The 22,067-nt window shown below is 52.3% G+C and overlaps 2 protein-coding genes across 2 annotated transcripts; one reads left to right on the top strand and one right to left on the bottom strand.

Moving 5' to 3' along the window:
- The first annotated feature begins 6,077 nt into the window (after window positions 1-6,077).
- Window positions 6,078-7,033, top strand: C1H16orf92 (chromosome 1 C16orf92 homolog). The gene is made up of 4 exons (XM_052198860.1): window positions 6,078-6,170; window positions 6,534-6,692; window positions 6,767-6,854; window positions 6,944-7,033. Exons 1-4 carry the CDS (start codon window positions 6,101-6,103, stop codon window positions 6,963-6,965), a joined length of 339 nt encoding a protein of 112 aa, XP_052054820.1. The 5' UTR covers window positions 6,078-6,100; the 3' UTR covers window positions 6,966-7,033.
- A 298-nt stretch (window positions 7,034-7,331) lies between these two features.
- Tlcd3b (TLC domain containing 3B) lies at window positions 7,332-13,861 on the bottom strand. The gene is made up of 5 exons (XM_052198793.1): window positions 13,499-13,861; window positions 12,583-12,666; window positions 9,998-10,232; window positions 8,667-8,762; window positions 7,332-8,321 (listed from the first exon to the last, which is right to left on the bottom strand). The coding sequence occupies exons 1-5, from the start codon at window positions 13,621-13,623 to the stop codon at window positions 8,034-8,036; spliced, it is 828 nt and encodes a 275-aa protein (XP_052054753.1). The 5' UTR covers window positions 13,624-13,861; the 3' UTR covers window positions 7,332-8,033.
- Window positions 13,862-22,067: the final 8,206 nt, after the last annotated feature.

Consider the following 22,067-nt stretch of genomic DNA (forward strand, 5'->3'; position numbering starts at 1 on the left):
ACCAGGCTGGCCTCGAACTCAGAATCTACCTGCCTCTGCCTTCCTTGTGCTGTGATTACTCCACAAGCTTTCAATAGTCTGATCGCTCTCTTACATTTGCAAATGACTGTCTGGTTTCAGGGTCTGATATGGCTCTATTCACAACTGAACTCTGCCTCTGTAAGAATTCTGTAAAGGCTTCTCCAGTGTTATTTTAGTAAAGAGGTAATCTTCCCCCCCGGGTTCCTCAACCAGATCCCAAGCTCCTAAAGCAGCAACATGGCATTGTCCAGTTACACCATCATCACATCTGATTTGTTCTTGTAAGACAGCGTAAATGCCCTTCACCAAGAGGTTGGCCTTTAGTAACATTTATTGCCCTTGCTAAATTACGTCCTGCTAGTTTTGTGGCTTTATGCCTACACCACGACAACCATTGTAATTGTTGAGCTGCTTCTAGAACAGCCAACACCAATCCCTTCCAATCTTGAGGGACCACCCTATGCTGTGTAGCCCAGTTATTTAGTATTTCTTTGACAAAGAAAAAAATGCAAACCATACAAAACAATAGGTTCTTTAAACATGCTTTAAATCTATCATTTCTATCAGTTGCCAGGTCAATCCATTATAGGCAGGACCGCCATCATTAGCAGGCATGTGTTGCACAAAGACTGGAAAGGCTGAAGGTGCCTGTGTATGCCCAACCTAATCCCCTGGTGGTGCACTCGCTACCCCTTTGTGCCTGTGCCAGCTCCTGCTCTTCCCTGCCCCTTGTCTCACTGAGGCACTCTGGGTACCTGGTAGTGAAAGTACGAGGAGCAGGGTGGGCGACACTTTACCTTCCAGCCTATTCTCTTCCCCTTTTCATCGTGTGGTACATTCCCAGTCCCATTCACCAAGCCTGAACTCTGTTATTCCTCCCCACCACCACCACCACCATTTTGCTTTCCAAGCACTTTGACTTCTTGTCGCAAACTCTCTATGTGCACAGCCACGTCTGCAATCTTTTTTAACACAAGATAATTGAATGAACCTTCTGAGTTTTCAGCTTTCCCTCCAAACTTTTTCAGAACAGTAGATGTGAACACTACAAAGCAAAACCAGAAAACCCCCCTCCGGGAACACAGTGGGAGACCACCCAGCAACTGTAGCCGCCATTTTGCCAATTTCCTTAAGTAATATTGCTAACCTGTCATAATCTGCAGCTTCCTGTACCACATGAGAGGCAGTTACCCATTATGCCTAAGCCACGTTGGGCGCCACCTGTAGACACAAATACTTACAACCTACTTTTTTTTTTTTTTTTTTTTGATTTGTTTTTTTTTGGATTTGGTTTTGGATTTTGGTTTTTTGGACAGGGTTTCTCTGTGTAGCCCTGGCTGTCCTGGAACTCACTCTGTAGACCAGGCTGGCCTTAAACTCAGAAATCTGCCTGTCTCTGCCTACCAGAGTGCTGGGATTACAGGCGTGCGCCACCACCGCCCAGCTGCAACCTACTTTTAATAAGGGTTCAACCTCTCCTCTTGCCCACCACCCAGCAGAGGCAGTGAAAGAGAAAAGTTATTAGGATGTGGGGAAGTGGATCTCTTCAGCAATAGTTCTGTGGGGGTGAGCTCCATCTTCTTGGGCAGCAGTTCAGTCCTGTAGCAAACACCAAACAGGATTCAGCAACTACAGACCAGTCCTCTAGGCAGCAGACACCAGGCAGCTGTAGTTCAATCCTGAGGAAACCACCAGGCTCCCTAAACAGCCTGAGGCGAGGCCACTGAAGTGGCGAGCTGCCGCAGGTACCTCATGAGCAGGCCTTGGACAAGTTTCTCTCAATAGTGGCATTACCACAAGGTGAGCTTAACAACGCTATCTCACTGTCTGTGGGGCCATATCTAACTCATGTGGGGATTCATCAAGAATCCTTTCAACTGTAACTGCTTCAGGAAAACAGCTTTTCATGTGTTTGATTTAGCAAGACATCCTTTCACCTGTGTGCCCCAGAAAAACATCATTTGCTATAACTTCCAAAGAACAAGTTTCCACTTCAGGTGTACCTATTTGTGGAGACAAGGTTGTAGAGGCTGCAGGTGTGTTTCCTCAGGACTTTCCACTTTGGCTTCTTTTTTTGTCTTTCTTAAGCAGAGTTGAGGGGGGAAGGGTATAAAGCTGTTTTAATATAATTCAGAAGCTCACATCTGAGTGCATGTGCTTCTCAAAGCAGAATCTCGAAGGTAAAAGATACCCAGGCGTGGGTGCCGTCTACCCAGTGGGTACCAGGCGTGGGTGCCATCTACCCAGTGGGTACCAGGCGTGGGTGCTGTCTACCCAGTGGGTAGCCTACGCCTGGCTTTGTTGAAGCAGGGCCTCTCATACTTGTTTATTTCAGATGGGCTCTTCCTTTGTGTTTCTCCTGCTCTAGTCTCCAGAGCGCAGGAATTACAAGGCATGTATCACCCTGCCTACCTCTCTAGGTTTTTATGTTTAGAAATAAAAGCTAAGCTAACCCAGACCCAGAAAGACAAACTTAGGTATAAGCAGACATTAGCTGTTAAGGAAAGGACAATCATCCTACAATTCACAGACCCAAGAGAGGCTAAGTAACAAGAAGGGCCCAGGGGGTACAATTTTTTGTGGGGGCAGGTGGGAGTGGGAACAGGCGTGATAAAGTTTGGGGGGGGAGATGGGTAGAGAGATGGGCGAGATGACTGGAATGGAGGGGCACACAATGGAAACGCCCCAGAATCTACAAAAGCAACCCTAGTGAAGTCTCAGTAATGGGGGATGTGGAATCCAAATGAACTGTCTTCGAGAACTGGGCAAGGCTCCCCGCAGTGGGACTGGGGCACCAACCCAATCACAAAACCTTCAGCCTACAATCTGTCCTGCCTGCAAGACAAGCTGGGGTAATGGTGGTGCTGAGCTTGTGGGAGTGGCCAGGTCATGACTGGTCCAGTTTGGGGCCCATGCTACCGCATGGGGCCCATGCTTGACACTTCCTGGATTATCAGGAACCAGGGACAAGACAGCCCAGAGACCCAGGATAGAGCCAAACTCATTGACTCTGGGAAGTCAATGAAGTGATTCTTAATGGGGCTCTGCTATTCTCACAGACTGGGGCCTAGCTGTCTCAGTCAGGGTTTCTATTCCTGCACAAACATCAGGACCAAGAAGCAAGTTGGGGAGGAAAGGGTTTATTCAGCTTACACTTTCACACTGCTGTTCATCACTAAAGGAAGTTAGGAGTGGAACTCAAGCAGGAGCTTGAGGGAAGCAAGGAGCTGATGCCGAGGCCGTGGAGGGGTGTTCCTTACAGGCTTGCTTCCCCTGACTTGCTCAGCTTGCTTTCTTAGAACCTAGGACCACCAGCCCAGGGATGGCACCACCCACAAGGGGCCCACCCCGCTTGATCACTAATTGAGAAAATGCCCCATAGCTGGATCTCATGGAGGCATTTTCTCAACTGAAGCTCCTTTCTCTGTGATAACTCCGGCTTGTATCAAGTTAACACAAAAGCAGCTAGTACAATTGACCCCTTGTCAACTTGACACACAAACACATCACTATTAAGCCTCAACCCTTACTTTCTTATTCATCCCCAAGATCTAAATAACTTTAAAAAGTCCCACAGTCTTTGCAAATTCTTTTTTGCGGGGGGTGGGGGGGTGTGGGGGGGTGGATTTGTTTTTTTTTCGAGACAGGGTTTCTCTGTGTAGCCTTGGCTGTCCTGGAACTCACTCTGTAGACCAGGCTGGCCTCGAACTCAGAGATCCGCCTGCCTCTGCCTCCCAGAGTGCTGGCAAATTCTTAAAATTTCAATCCCTTTAAAATATCCAATCTCTTTTTAAATTCAAAGTTTTTTTTGTTTTTTGTTTGTTTGGTTTTTTTGTTTGGTTTTTTTTTTTTTTTTACATTTAAAAGTCTCTTATCTATGGGCTCCACTAAAATACTTTCTTCCTTCAAGAGGGAAAAATATCAGGGCAGTGGTGGCGCACACCTTTAATCCCAGCACTTGGGAGGCAGAGGCAGGCAGGTTTCTGAGTTCAAGGCCAACCTGGTCTACAGAGTTCCAGGGAAGCCAGGGTTACACAGAGAAACCCTGTCTCGAAAAACAAAACAAAACAAACAAACAAACAGAAAATACTAGCCCAATTGTTCAGAGAGGCAGCTGATGCGAGCAGATGCAGAGACCCTCAGCTAAACACTAGGCAGAGCCAAGGGGATCCCGCAGAAGAGGGGGAGGAAGGGTAGGAGCCAGAGTGCTCAAGGATGGCACAAGAACACAGCCCACAGAATCACCTAAGCAGGGCCCATGGGAGCTGAGACTGGGATGACAGTCAGGGAGCCTTCAAGGTCTGTGCCAGGTCCTCCGCATGTGATGGTTGAGTAACTTGCTCTTCTTGTGGGATTCCAAACACTGTGGCAGCTGTCTCTGACCCTTTGCCTACACTCAGGACCCTTCTCCTCCTACTGGGTTGCTTCATCCAGCCTTGATGTGAGGCTTATCGTATCTCCTTAGGCGATGTTAGATGAATATCCCTGGGAGCTCTCTCTCTCTCTCTCTCTCTCTCTCTCTCTCTCTCTCTCTCTCTCTCTGTGTGTGTGTGTGTGTGTGTGTGTGTCTGTCTCTCTCTCTGTCTCTCTCAGAGATACAGTTGTACTTGATCTGGGGAGATGAAACGTAGTGGCAGGGACTGGGAGGAGTGAAGGGACAGGAACCGGTCAGGATGTAATGTGTGAGAGCATAAAAGTTAAAGAGAAAAGGGGAAAAAAAGATCAGGGAGAAGGGTTGGAATGTTGTAGAAATGTCTTCTGGGCATAGCTGTGGCACTCTTGAATTCTCAATAGCTGTGATTAACTGCAGAGGAGGAGGAGGAGCCGGAGGAGGGGGAAGCTGATTCTGATGTAGAAGCACTCTCCTTTAATCCCAGCATCATTTAGGAGGCCGAGGAAGGTCTCTGTGATCTCGTGGCCCGAGAGAGGATCCTTTAATGAGGAGCCACCTTCGGGGCAAATGGAGTTACAGAGTAGCCAGGAGACTGTAAAACAAGCACGGGCAGAATCATGGAGACCCTGAAGTGTCCTTGGCCCGGGTGGGCTGGAATTCATTTGTGATAGACAGGCCTAACTGCCAATCAGAAGCGAGCTATCTCTTCAAACTCAGGGTGGGGCCTCTGGAGTGTTGGTCGCAATTAGGAAGTGTCTCCGGGAGGACCGAGGGAACTAGAGAAAAGAAACGGGCGGTTCACATGCCACCAGTGCCACCAAAAGAGAAACGGAGTCACGGTGAGGGAGTAGCTAGGCTCTTTGGACCAGAGACTAGCCTTGGAACGAGCCGGAGTTGTTCCTCTAATGACAACACCCCACCCCATCCCCGCCGCCTCCCGGTGATACCCAGTCCCGAGAGGAGCTTGCCTGCCAGCCTGTGTCTGTAACCTGTAGAAGAGATGGTGGCACCGACGGACCAACACTGCTGCCACCTGGTGAGGAAGTTGGGTATTTCTCTTGTTCCTCACCGGGCGCTTCCATCTCTACTGAGCGCTAGAACCAAGCCTGGAGATGGATGGGTGCAAACCCATAAACCTGGGGTTCAAAAAGCGAAGAGGATTTCCCCCCATCCATCGAAAAATGCACAGCCTTGGGAAGTGTAGTGTCAGCGTTCCTTGTCCCCCTGCGCATTGGTTTGGGCCTCCGTCTTAGGGCTTCTGCAAATTACATGAGTCAATCTGTGTAACTTTCTTGCCATTTTAATAAGCACTCAGTAAAAGTTGTGGTGGATCCAAAGAACAACTGGAGATGTGTAGCCCTCTTCACCTCAATATAGCTGCTATACAAATGCACCATTTCCTAGACCTAGCTAAGTTCTGGGACAGCACTGACCAAATGACTGACCGATTGTGGTTCTGTGATAGGACCCCAAGGCCTGTGCACACTGAGCAAAAGCTGTAACCCTGGGCTACACCCCAAGACCCCTCACCACTGTTATTGTTATTGTCAAGGTTGTCCTTGAGGACAAGACTTAATGGGCTCTTTCTTCTGCATGTGGAGCGGGGAACACCCTGTAGTCAGGCTAGTGGAATGGCTCTGCGCTGTGACATCATAGAATCCCATTCATTCTTAGTAGTGAGGGGTTATGAAGCTGTGCCAGTGGGTGACCATATGGGCGTGGATGTGGTTGGCTGAGTTGGGGACCATAGAAACAGGTGGGAAGCGGGGTTCAGGAATAGTAGGAATAAGTGAGGCTTGAGACTAGGAGAAAGCCTGGTTGTGAGCAGGAGGAAGCCAGCCCAGCCCCAGCCCCCCTCCTGTCCCCTCCTGTCTTCCTTTTCTCTTTTCCTTCTCCTTCCTCCCTTACAGCTAATTTGTCTTGACACAGAGTGTAGTTCTATAGCCCAAGCTTGCTATCCAACCCAAACCTTCCTCCCCCCATCTCAGACACAGTGGGCATCTGAGGGGGGCTTCGCCAGCCCTGGGAACAAAACAAGCAGAGCACTGGGTCTGCCTGGCCTCGTCGGTAGGCACGATGGCCCTTGGGGTCTTGTTACAGACTCTGCTTTGGTTCTCAGCACCCAGAAGAGATGGAACCCCAGCCTCAGGCCCAGGAGCCAGCTCCCAGCTCCTCCTAGACAGGCCTGATTTCTTTGATTATCCCGATTCAGACCAAGCCAGCCTTCTTGCTGTGGCCCAGTTTATCGGAGAGAAACCTGTACTGTTTGCTAAGACAGGTACGAAACAACTTGGTAGAGGGGCCTCCCTCCTGGCAGGGTCTGGAAGGAGGCTGTTGTTGGCTGTCTGACAGATTCCAGCCCTGGGTTCTTCCAGCACATCCTGGTGGGGACATTGGTGGTGGCCTTCTTGTACCTGCTTTTCCAGTTCTGCATGCATGTGTGAGTTGTGTCTCCAAGTCCGCGCCCTACCCCTTCCAGAGGACCCAAGTCTCCTAGGTGCCCCTCCTCATTTGATCTCCATCTCCTAGGAGCTTCCAGAAAGGAGCCTGAGGAGAGAGAGGACAGTAGCCCTGGACCCAGCTGTGAGCCAGGCACATCTGCCAGGCCTGCTGTTGACAAATAAAGGTGGTGCCTCCTTCCTCGCTGACTGCAGTCGCCCTCTATGTGCCGCCCATCCGCCCATCCACCAGCCACCTCCTCCCTGACTTCACACACCCCATTCCTCCCAGGCCACCCAGTGATACTCTTGGTGTCCACACACACACACACACACACACACACACACACACACACACACACTTTCCTCCTCCCTCCCTCCCTACTCAGCAGCTCCGCAGCCATCCATCCCCCTTTCTCCTCCCTTCCCAGACCCCCCCAAAAAACCGGACCAAAGGGTCTTGCTGGCGTTCAGGAAGATCGTCTTTATTAGCGGTCTGTAAAAGCACCTCCCGGGGTCTGTGGCCCCCAGACTGGAGGAAGCCGCGATTGGCCTGTAGCACCAGGGACAAGCCGGGGCCGAGGGTTAAATGTGCCCCTGACAGAAGGGACTGGCCTGGCGCCTGCCCCCAGGGCTGCTCAGCGCTGGAAAGGTGGTTGGGGAGCAGCTGCCTCCCTCCCCTCACCCCAACAAATTAGTTTGATATGGGTGAATAAATAAATAAGGTTCCTCAGATTGGTCTCCACAGGAAGGAGCTGTGGGAGTTACCTGCCCTCTCAGGGCCCACATGGGGTGAGTTAGGGTGTCTTCTCTCTCCCAGGTGATGGGGAAGAGAGGGATTTGCAGCAGCAGGGCTAGGATGTCCTTGGCAGCGGGGTCACCCTCATGTCCCTTGACTCCTTGGTCCCAGCCAGCCCCATCTCCTCCCTTTCCCTCTCATTTCGTTAGCACAGAGGCAAGAAGAGGCTCTCCATCCGGGGCCCCTCTCTTCCTGCCTGCCAATCTGACCTCAGCTCCCGAGGTTATATAGCTCCTCCTTATTTATTCTAAGTCCATCTGTCTTGGGGCTGTCAAGGCAAGGGACTCCTGGCTCTCACCCCCCCACCCCACACACACACCGATTAGCCCCAAAGCACTGTCTGCACAGGGGCTGGGGTGGGGGGAGGTTCACGGGCCTAGCCTCAGTCCTGGGTCTGACAAGGAGAGGGTGGTGGAGAGCCTCGGGGTCGGAAGAGGCGGCAGGCCCCGCGGCAAATGAGGAAGAACCAGTAGAGCTGTGGTGCGAGGAGTAGCGCGGCGCCCAGGTTGACGTGGGCCGGGATGGCCATGGGCACTGAGAGCAGGGGCAGGCCAGCGTGGCGCCCGTAGGCCCAGTACAGGTAGGGGAAGAGCAGCACCCGGCAGCACAGGAAGCTGAGGAGCATCAGGGCTCCATTCACCTTGTGCAGCAGCGTGTGCTGCTGCTTGTACTGTGGACGGACAAGAGCAGCATGGTAGGGAGAGGCCAGCTCCCTTCCAGCGGCCGCCTCCCCTTCGCCCTGCCTCTGGCCCCGCCCACGGCCCGCCCCCTCCCACCCCACTCCCACCCCACTCCCACCCCTGCCGATGCTCCTATCTTGTTCTTGTTCTTTTGAGACAGAGTTTCACTCTGTAGCTCAGGCAAGTCTCAAGCTTTCGATCTTCCTGCCTCGGCCTCCCCGTTTGCTAGCGTTAAAGGCACACACCACCATGTTGAGAGGCTGCATGGTCTTTAAGGACTCCCCCAAAGTCCCCAGCCGGTGTCCACCCCGCATGCCCCTCAGATTCACTCTCACCTGGATGAGGATCTTGCCCAGGCAGACGAAAGGTGTGCTGACCTCGGCCATCAACATGCAGCCGAGAAAGAAATCTCCCTTGCCTTGTCGCCACACCTAGGGGAAAAGGCAGAAGCCTGAGGAGCGGTGCCTACCTTTATCTCTCCCCTCAGAGACACCTCGTGCTCTCTCAACGTGTGCCCCTCCCATCTGTTCGCGCGCGCGCGCGCGCGCGTGTGTGTGTGTGTGTGTGTGTGTGTACACGTGCATATGAAGGCCAGAAATCAGTTTCCTCAATTGCTCTCGGTTTTATTTTTATTTTATTTATTTCAGTCTTTCACTGAACCCTGACCTCACTCCTCTGGCTGCACTGGTTGGCCACCAAGCCCAGGGACCCGTCTGTTTTCACTACCCCAGACCTGGGATTAAGCACACACTAGCTTTTCAAGAAGACTCTGGTCCTCGTGTTTGCATAGCAGTCATTGAGTAATTGACCAGAGCTGGCTCCCCAGCGCCCCACCCCACCTGCAAGGTTCCTTTTTCCCTCCTGTGTCAGGAATTCTCTGTGTAGCCCTGACTGTCTTGGAACTCACTCTGTAGACCAAGCTAGCCTTAAACTCAGAGATTCACCTGCTTCTGCCTCCTGAGTGCTGAGATTTAAGGTGGGTTTTTTTTCCTCCTTTGGACAGAGTCTCCTGTGCCCCCAGACTGGCTTCAAACCCACGATGCAGCAAAGGGATGACCTTAAATTTCTTATCTTCTTGCTTGTACTCTCAAGTGCTAAGATTATAAATGTGCTGGCTTTACAAAGCGCTGGGAATTAAAGCCAGGTTTCACACGTTAGGGAAACACTAACCAGCTGAACCTTCTCCTCAGCCCCGACAGACACTCAGTCCTGGATTATAAACATCCAGCACACCTCTTTTCTCCCACCTACAACCCTGCAGATTAAAAAAACATGCCTTGGGGCTAGAGAGATGGCTCAGAGGTTAAGAGCGCTGACTGCTCTTCTGAAGGTCCTGAGTTCAAATCCCAGCAACCACATGGTGGCTCACAACCATTCGTAACGAGATCTCACGCCCTCTTCTGGGGTGTCTCAAGACAGCTACAGTAAATAAACAAATCTTTAAGAAAGCGTGCCTTACGCAGAGGAAGGGTGCTTCACATACAGTGACTGAGGCTGTAGGGCACCCATACTGACTTGTACCCCTTGAGACTCTAGGAGGAATGCTGCTCCCGAAACCCCGCCCCAAGTTCTGTCACCAGGGACCCCCACTCTGCTGTGCCGGTGGGGAGGAATGGATTTTCACCCCCGACCCCTGAGCCTCCTGACTCCACAAGGGAGGACTCACCACTGAGAGTGGGAAGCACACCAGCACCATGGCCGCGTGGTGGAGCACCATGAGGAACTCCTTGTGCAGGTAGCCACGTACCACGGCCCAGGTGCTGCCCAGGGCTCTGGGCGTCCCGTCTTCCCCTCCGTGCCCTTTAACCTGGTGCTTGTGCCAGTGGCAGAGGAACATGGCATAGATGTCATAGATGAAGTAGGGAACGGCAAACTGTGTATAGGCCGAGGACAGCCAGTGCCTGTGGGGAGGGGAGAGAGAAGGGGGGTGGACAGGGTCTCAGCAACCCCCAGGGCAGGGTGCTCAACGGGAGTGAGTCGGGTCTATAAGGGCTGTCGTAAGAACTCTGAGGTTTGAGTTACAGATGTTGGAACTGACGGCTGGTATATGAAAAACCATCCAAGGCCAGACATTCTCCCAGGTAGACCTGGAAACCAGCGCCCCCCAGCCCCGTGTCTCTCTCTCCTTCACCCACCCTTTTCCTCTGCAGTGTCACGGGGAGAGGAGACCACTGCAGATCATGGGTAATGGTGGGAATGAACTGAGAAAGATATTCTCAGTTAGGAACCAGTGAGGAGGCGCAGCTACTATAGCCATGGCCCCGCACCAGCTGACATGGTGGCCCTCACACGCCAGGCACTGCGCTGGTGCTTAGATATTTACACAGTAGCAGCTTTCTCGCCTCTCCTGAAAGCCTGTGTTATGGAGAGGTTAAGCAGTGTGGCCAGGAATAACCACAGGAGTCCTTGCCGGCAGCCCCACTGTCTCCAGAAGGTTGGAGAGTTGGAGCCAGTCCCCAGGGCCCCAGAGGGGCTGTCCCTGCCTCTGCTCCAAAGTGGCAAGTCTATTGTTAGTTCAGGTAAGGCCAGCAGTCAAGAGAAAATGCTGAGCAAAGATGCCAAGAACAGAGAAAGTTCTACAGACTTTGGAGTAAACAAATACGGGAAGCACACAGATACGCAACTCTGTGCTTTTTTTTTTTTCTCTTGAGTCAGCACAGAAGCTTTCTCAAGTCCAGGAATCCTCAGTCAGGCCTGGGGTGGGGGTGGGAGACAGAAAGGCCCAGAGGGAGCAGAGCAGAAGGCTATGCAGCTAGCCACCATACACCAAGTGCTGGTGGGGGAGTGGGGGAGAGCCGGTACCATCCGGGTGAGGGGGTGTGGTGAGGACAAAGCCAGCAGTGGCTCGCCCAGCAGACTGACCGACCTGGGAGCCGGGAGCAGCCCTCTCTCAAAGGGACCTATCCTGAAGGGGATGTGGCCAGGAGTCAGTCAGGTGGCAGGGAAGAAGCAGCTGGCTAAAGACAGCAAAAATACAGGCAACAGGACCCAACCGTGCTCAGAGGAGGCTCAGAGCCTGCCTAGGGATGCGTTGAGGGGTTGAGGGACGGGAGCCATAGAACTCTGGGATGTGAAGAACTAGAAAGGGGTGGGGTCGGGTCCTGGGTCAACAAGCGAAGCATCAGATCTCATTCCTGCTGCCTCAGCAGTGAGGTGCTCAGAAGGAAGGACAGCTGTGGCCCCGGATTAACCCGGATCCTTCCACCTGCCTAAGGATTAAAGGTGGAACAGGGCCAAGAAGGGACTTGAGGCTGGGAATGCGGGAGCCGAAAGGTGACCTCTAGCTAAGAAAAAGTGAGAAGGAGGTGCCTGGCTCCGGGCTTCTCTGGGACCCTTCAGCTGGGGAAGGGGTTGTGGGAGAACAGGGGAAGTCGCATGGTGGGAAAGAATCCTAAGAGGGAAGCCTCAGCTCTTCAGAGCCGAGCCATGAACTCACTGTTCTAGGCACTTGCGTTCCTCCCTGCAGAAGCTGTTCTGGGGAGGAATGTGACCTCACTATAGGTCCTGGGGGGAGAGAACTCTCCCAGAGGAAAAGAGGAGACAGACTGACACCAGAAGGCGGATGGAGACCAGAGCCACCAGGATAATGTCTCCTGAGGCCGAAAGGACACCACAGAAGGGCGTTAGAACCAGAAGCTATGAGTCAAGAAAGGGCATCCTGGGCACACAGCAAACTTGCCCATGGCGAGCTAAAATGGACAGATCAGCACCACGGACAGGGCCCGCGTCCCAGTCACACTCCCTCCCACCCCAGCGCTCAGGCCTGGGCCTGTTGGCAGCACCAAACACTGCAGTAGCTGCCAGTGCCAATTTTTGGCCTCTTCACCCCCCAACCCCCACGGCCTGACCCTCAGTGGCCTTGCTGTGTCATATGCCTTTCTCGTGCCCTGGACCCGAGCTGAGGCTCGCCATGGATCCCAGCATGGAGAGGAAGCTCTCAGTAAGGTTCTGGACAGAGACAGAGTGGGAGAGATGCAAGAGGTGGAGAAGACATGGTTGACGCTCAGAACCTATGACAAGAGGCCAGGAAGCCAACCAGGAACTGTTTGAGGATTCCCTTTGATCTCCACCCCTGCTTCCTTGCTTCTGACCTTTAAGACACGGCAGGATAAATTTATCCTTGGTATTGAGTTGCAGCAATCACATGAACTTTCTTGATCCCGAGTTCAGGGACCACTACATATCTGAGGGATCCTAGGTCCCATGTCCACACGGCTGGGGCCTGGGCAGGGACGGTTGCGAGGCACTTACTGGTCATCTATGATGTGCTTGCAGGATGTGGAGACTATGTAGCCAGCTGTGGAAGCCATGATGGCTTGGACAGAGGACACCAGCCTGGGAAGACAGAGGAAGGAGTGAAGCTAAGACATGTGCCTCCATTTCTCTTCTTGCTCATACATACTACAGTCTCTGTGTTTTGGAAACGTGCTCCTCAGGATTCCGCCTCAGCCTCCTCCTAAGCCAGCGTTCCCAAGCCACTTAGCTTCCATCCTCAGTTCCCGCCTCTCCCAGCCTCCCTCATTCCTAGTTTGTGGCAGTGGAGGCTTCTTCCTCCCAGGACACCGAGGAGGCCATCCTGAGGTAAGCCAGTGTTTGGAATGGCTAACGTTGAGATCTCTCCCTGGGGAGGGAAGGAAGGGACCCACGAGGGCTGAGGGAGTCCCCAGTTGCCTGGGGTCCCTTTGGCCACCCAGTCACCATGCGGCTCATCCTTAGAGTCACTGGCCCCACAGTGACCCCAGGCTCCCCCGCCCCACCCCTACCCCGACCCCCTTCCCACTATTCCCCTGATTCTTGCCACAGCCCTCTTCCTGGTGGCCCTATTCTAGGAAAGTACAAGTTTCACCATCTACTTTTCTGCACCCTGACCCCCAAACACTACCCCTGAAAAACACAGGCCTGCCCCTCGGCCTGCTCCCGGGTGTCTTGTGGGACTGTTTAGTCACATGCTGCCCTGCTTTAGAGGGAGGATAGGAGGGAAGCAAAATCAAGCTGACTAGTAAACCAGATGCCTGGGTCTCAGCGAGGTCCGAGGATGAGGATGAGGACGGAAGGAGCTTGGGTGTAAGCCCACCCACCGCTCCTGAGCCCAGGGACACCTGGGGTCCCTTCCCATGAAGCCTGTTGGAGAGAGAGGGGCTGAACTCAGGAAAGGCATGCCATTTACCTGGCTGAGACAATGACTGCGTCGGCCTCCTCCCAGCGCAGCTGGGGCAGCCTCTGAAGCGTGTTCTTGGATAGGAGGAAGAGTCCGGGGAACACCACCCCCCCAGCCACCATCGGGGTAAGCATGGTGACTTGGACCCGGGCAGGGAGACCAGAGGGTCCAGAAGGGACAGGAAGGCCAAACTGAGGGAGGGAGTTGGAGGTGGAGAAGGGATTGCCAAGCCAGAGAGGGAGAGAGAGAGAGAAGAAGGGAGGGGAGGCACAAAGGGGCCAGGGCGGGGACAGGATGGGACAAGAGGGACAGTTCAGGGCAAGGGAGAAAGGGACTTCAATGAGATTGGGGACACAGAAAGAAAGGGCTAGCTAGGCAGAGTCGGGGGTGGGGGGAGCGCCGGTGAGGACGGGAAGAGACTACCAAGGGAGGACTTGGTGAGAAGACCAAGAGGGAGAGGGGACAGGAGGAGGAAGATGCGGTGGGGGAGGGGAGGGAGAACCGCGGCAGGTGGGGGGGGGGGGTTACGTGGAGAGGTTGGGAGGGCCCAAGGAGGCGGGGTGGGGGACGGTTGTGCCAGCCCTGGAAAAAGGGAGGGAGGAAAGGACAGAGCGGAGCGGAGGAGCAGTGGGGCGAGCGGTCACCAGTCAACACCGCGCTCCCGCCACCACAGGCCACCACCTCCTCCTGCTGCTGCCGCCGCCACAGCCCTGCTGCCCGGTGCCGACACCGCACATGGCATTATAGAGTCCGTGCCCAGCCCCCTGCCCCCTCTGTGAGGAGGGGGAGGGGGAGGGGAAGCCACCAGCTTGGGGAGGGCGGGAGGGGGGAGGGAAATGATGGCACCGACCAGACACCAAGAAACCGGACCTGCAGCCGCGTTGTCTCCCATGCAGCTCTGAGCCACAGCAGAGGCTGCGACAGAGATGGGGGGGGGGGGGGACAGGGAAAGAGGGAGGGGGAGGCCCTTAAAGAGACAGGAGCTGCAGCGCAGGGGGCTGCTGGGGACAAGGGCTTAGGGAAGGGCTGGCTTTTCTCTTAGCCCCGGGCACCTCCACCTAGCAGGGGTACTGAGCTGCCTTTCCTGTCAGCACTTTAAAAATGTCTGGCATTTCCTTCTGCTGGCGCTTATAAACATAAATGTGTATCCCTCAGTGGCCTGCAGGGATCTCAGCTTAGGGGGTGCTCACTCCGGCCAAGAAGATTTCCTCAAGAAGGCAGCTTGAGCAGAAGGTATTTCTTGCTTTCCCTGAAGAGAACACTGAAGGCAGTGACAGGAACAAACCTTCTCCCGGTGTCCTTCAGGCCTATGGCCCCGCTCGCCCACCCGTGCCTGCCTCTCCAGTCAGAGGAAGACAAACGAACGTACACCAGGCCCCTCGCTTGCACACCACCGCCTCACACCACTGCGAGTCATTCCCTCACTAGTGTGCCTCACTGTTGTGACAGACCTGGGGGAACCTATGCTCCTCTGCTCTTCAGAGGTCAGGGGATGGTCCTGAAGCGTGTGAGGCAAGATCCCAGCTTCAGAAAGTTAAGAAGTGACAGGAGCAGAGCTAAGGGGAGAGGCAGCTGGCTGTCAGAGCCCTCCAGCATGGCGTTGATGGCCAGCACTGGGACGATAGGAAACGGGGGAAAGAGTGGTTCATCACGTACACCTGGAGGCACTCCAGAGGCTGAAGCAGGAGGATCACTCTGGTAGCCAGCTTGGGCTACAGAGGAAGTGCCAGCCTGGGAGAGAATGTAAGAAAACAGTGGGCTTGAGGAGAAGAGGGTGCAGCCCAGGTGGAGCTGTGGAAGCAAGTGGGGACCCTCCCTCGGTCTGCTCGGCCTCCTGGAGCCCCCTTTTCCTTGTTGCCTCGGTTCTCTTTCCTCTGCCACTCCTCAGAATGGCCCTGCTTATGAGGAAGAGCCTGGTGGTTGGCTGACTCAACTTCCTCATTTAATCCAAGAGGAAGCACAACCCAAGTGCTTTGGCCAGGGTAATTCAGGCCTAGCACACAGCTACTCCTCACTCTTACCTGGCCTCCTAGAGCCCAGCCTTTGCCAGACCCATCTATCCTTCATACTTGTATATCATGGGGGCTGACACCTCACTGTAGTTTGGGTTCCTCACTGCCCCTGAGATAAGACTCAAGATCTACTGACAACTGACCTTTCCACAGCCTACTCCCTCGGCACCCTAGAGGAAGGGGCCGATTTGCTATTTTGTGCTGCCCTCTAGTGGCCGTCTGTGGGAATAGCTGAGGGAAATCTTGACACCCGCAGGAGTTGGGGATTGTGTTAGAGACCATTGTAGACCTGGAAACCTCAGGAAAAGAGGCCCTCTCTCCCAGGTTTTACTACAGACTGAGCATAGGATTTATGTCGATGCTTCTTAGGTCTTCCAGGGTTGGGGAAGGAGAAACCAAGGCTTAGAGGTTTTATTAAGGTGTCAAGAGAACATAGCTATGTGCATTAGTAAGGTAGGATCTCAAGCTTGTTTTTGCTTCACTCCGGGGAAAATCCAGAGACAGTGGTGATAGGAGGCAGATTCCCGGGGTGCACAGGAGGCAGAGGAGGCAGAGCCCTGGGCGGGTGGGGGGGGGTTCCAGGGTAACCAGGGATATACAGCAAATTCCCAGCAAAATTCCAGGCTAGTCAGAAATACATAGGGAGATCCCGTCAAGAAAGAGAGGCATTTTGCCTAGCCAGCTCTATTAGTATGAAGGGACAGGCCTGAAATCCCAGAATTCTCAGAAGTCTGAGGCAGGAGGTTCACTAAGAGTTTCAGGATAAGACAAAACCAAAAGATGTAACCTGGCCTACAGAGAAAGACCCTACCTAAAAAACAAACAAAAACAAACAAACAAACAAAAAACCCAAAAAGCAAAATCAACAAATAAGACACATAAAACAAAACAGCGAGGAACAAAAGCGCCAGGGCTCTAAGCTGGGACGGATCAGAACTTGTCTGCGGGCCCAGAGCTGGTCCACAGACTGTGGGCAGCGCAGACTGCAGCAGCGAGACAGGGCTTTGGGTTTTGTGCTTTTGATTTCATTTTCCTCTGCTAGGGATTTACAGAGACACCTTGGTAAATTCTGCCTTTGGGGGCTCAGTGGCTACCTAGCATTTCAGAGGCTCAGGGCTCCATAACCAGCACTGAAAAGAAGGAAAAAGAAAAAAAAAATCCCTCAAGCATTGTTCACACACACACACACACACACAGACACACACACACATACACACACACACACAGACACACACACATACAGACACACACACAGACACACATACACACACACACAGACACACACACACACACACAGACACACACACACACACACAGACACACACACACACACACACACACACACACACACACGTCCCAACTCTGCCATGCCCAGGCATTGTTCACCCTTACATTAACAGCCCAAGGGCTCAAACTCTCCCACAAACACATTCTTCCCAGAATGGTGTTACCAGCAGAAGTATCTCCTTAAATTCTAGTCTGAGTCATCAGTTACAAAGCAGCCAATTTCAGGCCAGTGAGAGGGCTCAGCAGGTAAAGGTGCTTGTTGCTAAGACTGAGTTCAGTCCCTGGAACACGTGAAGAAGGAAAAAACTAACTCCTACAAGTTGTCCTCTGACCTCCACATGGGAGCCGTGGCACCCCCCTGATTAAATGTTAAGAATTAGAAAAAAAGGGGGCTGGAGAGATGGCTTAGTGGTTAAGAGTGCTGACTGCTCTTCCAAAGGTCCTGAGTTCAATTCCCAGCAGCAACCACATAGTGGCTCACATCTGTAATGGGATCTGATGCCCTCTTCTGGTGTGTCTGAAGACAGCTGTTGTGTATTCATATATATAAAAGAAATAAATATTTTTTAAAGAGGAAGGAAGGAAGGAAGGAAGGAAGGAAGGAAGGAAGGAAGGAAGGAAGGAAGGAAGGAAGGAAGGCTCAATTGTTAGTACTTGGGAGACCAAGACAGAAAATCCCTGTTCCTAGCCGGGTTGTATTGTAAAGCTCTATCCCCAGAGAGAGACTGGGATGCAGCTGGGTGGGAGGGTGGAGGGCGCCTGCCTGGCTCACAGGCCCTGGCTTGGGTTCACATGCAGGCTCTGTGATGCCTGGCTGGAGCCAAGCCCCTTCTGCTTCCCCAGGGTGTCATGCACCTCCTCGGTGTCCACAGCCTTAGTCACATGATCCTCACATGTCCCCAACGCCTTATTACTATTAGACCCCATTTCTAAATGAGGGACCTGAACTTCAGTGATTCCACTCTTGCAAAAGATTCCACTAATGGGGCCCCACCCACACTGTCCTATGTCCCCCTGAGTCCACTCCAGCTGCTCTTCAGACGCTCCACCAGCTCTGGCCCCAGGAAAGAGACCCCACCCTTCCCATCTTACTTGGACGCCACCAAGACAGCCTCGTGCCTCTCCATCCGCAGACTGGCTTGGTTCTGCAGGCCCCAGCAGAGGACAGCAAAGCACAGTGGGAAGAAGACACACCCCAGCAGGAAGAGCAGGGCCATGCCTGTCTGCACAAGAGAAACAGGGCCGTGAAAACAGTACTCTCCAGACACCCCCACCCCACCCCACCCCACACCATGAGCCCCACTCCTCGGGAGTCACTAAGTCACCAGGCTTGCCTGGAGTCTAATCTCCTTTGGATCCTTAGTGTAGTTTTTGTTTGGTCTAAGACAAGGGCTTGCCATGTCTGCCAGGCTGGCTTCGAACTCCTGACCATCCTATCTCAGCTCTCTGAGGTCTAAGGGTGCAGACCATGCCTGGCCGTTACTTACTTTCACATCATTTATCCAAGGCAGCTGGACATACCATTTGTTTGTGTGTTTTCCCCTTTGATCTATGGTCTTGTGTACCCCAGGCTAGCCCTGAAATTTCTATGTGACCCAGGCTGGTCCTCAACTCCTTGAGTTCCATGTCTGCCTCCTTGAGCTGGGGTTGCAGATGTGTATCCATACACCCTATCACTTTGTTTTAGGCCCAGTTCAGACTATTTCAGCTTTTCCTATAACTCCTGAAGCTTCCAAAACAAACCACACTGTAGCTTTTTATGGCGGCACAGAGCAGCAACCCTGGAACTCGGGAGGCTGGGAAGAAGGATCACAAGTTGGAGACCATCATGGTCTACATAGCAAGGCCCTGTCTCAAAATTAACAAAACAGAGGGCTGGAAAGATTGCTCAGTGATTAAGAACACCAAGGGCTCTTGCAGAGGATCTGGGTTTGATTCCCAGCACCCATACAGCCTGGCTCACAACCATCAGTAACTCCAATTCCAAGGGACCTGATGCCCTCTTCTGGCCTCATTGGGTACTGCATGTGCATGCATGCAAACACCCATACATAAATAAAAAACTATTTTATTTTTTGAGACAAGGTCTCCAGGAAGCCTAGCTGTCCTGGAATTTGTTTTGTAGAGCAGACCTCGAGATTACAGAGATCTACCTGCCTGTGCTTCCTAATTCTGGGATTAAAGGTGTGTGTCACCGTAACTGGCTAATAAATCTTGAAAAATAGCTGAATTCTGGGATTAAAGGAGTGTGCCACTGTAACTGGCTAATAAATCTTGAAAAATAGCTGTAGCTCAGGGGTTGGGAGGCCTTGGATTCAATCTTTAAGACAGAGAGAGACAGATGAGAGGGAGGGGGGAGGAAGGTGGAAGAGGGGAGGGAGAAAGGAGAGAGTGAGGAGAGAGAGAGAGACTGAGAGAGACAGAGACAGATGAGAGAGAGAGGGAGGGGGAGGAAGGTAGAGGAGAGGGGAGAGAGGGAGGGAGAGGGGAGAGAGAGGGGGGAGGGAGAGGGCAGAGAGAGGGGGGAGGGAGAGGGGAGAGAGGGGGGCGGGAGAGGGGAGAGAGAGGGGGGGAGGGAGAGGGGAGAGAGAGAGGGGGGAGGGAGAGGGGAGAGAGGAGGAAAATGCCAGTCAAACTCCTCCTTGCTGTCACACTCCTGATGTGTGTGTCACACTCCTGATGTGTGTGCACTGCAGCTCCACCTGACTGCAGCCTCTGCAGTTGTGACACACCCAATTCTGTGTCGTCTCTCTCAGACTTGTCACAGGCCTCACCTCTCTGGGACAAAGGTGGGAGGGCAAGGGAGAGGCTGATGTTTCTCCTCAGCAACCAAACTTGCAAAAGATGAAGGGTGTTCAAATTGTCAAAATACTTGACATTTTAAAACAACATTAAAAGGATTTGTAAAAGACTATTACCCCATAAAAATAAAAAAGAAAGCAGAAACCCTGGAATGTGTAAGTTGATGTCTTATTTTTCACCTTGAAAAGCCTCTCTTCCCATCCACTCCAAGGAGAAGGGGGTCAGGAGCAGTGGAGGAGTTGACGTCTGCCATCCTGCATCTTTTGAGTGGTTTGTAAGGGACACCATTCCACCACAGAAGGAAGATGTTAAAATTGCTCCACAGAGCAGGTGGGCAGGCGGGACTACCAGCCCCCCATTGCTGAACTGATGGGGTTCCACCGTCCTCCTGACACACGTCCTATCATTTGTTTGTATTCTTGAGGAAAGGGAGGAGGCATCCTTCTGCCTTTAGGTGAACGGACTAACTAGAACTCATTGATTTGATGGACAGCTACATTTCAGGGGTGGGGCTTAAAGACCAAGCAAGAGTGAGTGAGACAGTCAGGTAGACAGTTTCAGGGTCGGGAGGGTCTACATTTCAAAATCAGACTCTACGGATGACCAGAGAAACAGGCAGCATGGAGGGGTGGCGTGCCCTAGTCTCAGCTGCTCAAAAGAGATTTTTTTTTTTGAGATGATCTTATGAAGTCTATGAGACCTCATTATGTAGCTCATTGTGTGGCAAATCTTGATCTTCTTGCTCTGTCAAGGGCTGGGATTACAGGACATTGCCATATCTGACAGCAGTGGATAGAACCCAGGCCTTGACATTACTTGACATTACAACTGAACTGTATCTCCAGCACCTAAGCCCCTGACTCTTAAAGTAACTATAAATAGCAGCTGGGACCGTGGCTCAGCGGTAGATTCTTCCCAGCATCCATAGGCCCTATGTTCTCTCCTCAGCACCTGCCTGTGGTTGCAGTTTGAAAGCTGAAGCATCAGATCACAAATTCTAGGCTAGCCTGTGCTACACAGAAACCCTACTTTAAAAGTCACAAACCAAACTAATGAGGAGTGGTCATGGAGGGTGGGCCAGTGGCCAGCCTGTGTCATGGCTTCATCACCCCAAATCCAAGCAATACGTGGGAGTAAAACCCTCTAGAGCATGTAGCCTCAGGAAAGGTACAGCTAATCGATCCCAGAGAAACTTCTGAAGTTCTGGATGCACACACTTGAGCACCCACGTGTAGGATTAGACATGTCTAAATATTTTCTTTATGTGTGATTTTGATTTTTTGAGACTGGGTCTCACTATGTAGTTCTGGCTGGCCAGGAACTCACAGAGATCCACCTCGGCCTCCCAAGTGCTGGGGTTAAAGGTGAGCTACATTTGTTGGTTGTTATAATGTTATGCAGACATAGAAGACAAAACCCTAAAGGAACTGAAAAGAGTTTTGATCATTTGCTTTTGTCATTGTTTAGTCCTGAGGATCGAACCCATGACAGGCCATCTCCATGTTCTAAGGCCGCTGTTTTCTTCCAGACAAGTAGCTTACCCTGAAGTATGTGGCCAGGAGCTGGAAGTGTGAGACCCAATTGTCACTGGATCCTTCCAGATGCTTTCATTGCTGGGGTCTTCCTGTCATCAGCAGGGTCCACAGCTACACAGGCTTGTCTGAGATATAAAAGATGGGAACACGGCAGCTCACTACAACTTCAGGGAGCCACAGAAATACGTTTATGAGGCAGTACCCAAGTGCTCCACCACTGAATTACCCCCAGCCCAGTTAACTTTCTCACAGTACTGACTGTCCCTTCCATGCAGTGTCCTGGGATTTTTTTCCTATATCCCCCGCCAAATGTAGTTTGGGTGATTTCGAAACCTACCAGTGGGGTAACTACCCACTTAGGAAAATCTGAGCTTTATTGCAATCAACTTTTTTCATAACTACATCCCTAAGGAACCTGTCATTACTTTTCCTGATTCACTGCCTATAAGGAAAATTTAATAACACATATAAATACTGTAGTTCTGTTTGTGTATATGTAAGAGTGCTTCAAAATTTTTTAAAATAGGTCTTTATATGGAACCAAGTTTTTCACCAAGTGTGGTGGTTCACCACTGTAATCTGGAACAGTGGAACAGTCGGGAGACAGAGACAGGAAGATTGAGAGGTTCGTGCTAGCCTGGGCTACATGGTGAAAATTTGTTTCAGAAACACAGAGGCCTGTGAGGTGGCTCAGCGGGTGAGATCTTGCCTCGAGTGCCTAACGACCTCTGTCAGTCCTCAGAGCCCGTGTAAAGTAGGAGAAAAGAGGGACCCCACAAAAATATCCTCTGATGTCCCCGTGGCCTGAGTGCTCCCTCCACTCCAAAATAACGAAAAAGAAATTCTAAAACATAGCCAGAGGAGGGTGGATGCAGTCAAAGGTCATGATAACTGGTGTGACCCCTATGGAATCCATCCTTGCCTACAGTGAGCACATGTCAG

Source organism: Apodemus sylvaticus, chromosome 1 (genome assembly GCF_947179515.1).
Source record: "Apodemus sylvaticus chromosome 1, mApoSyl1.1, whole genome shotgun sequence".
NCBI lineage: Eukaryota > Metazoa > Chordata > Mammalia > Rodentia > Muridae > Apodemus > Apodemus sylvaticus.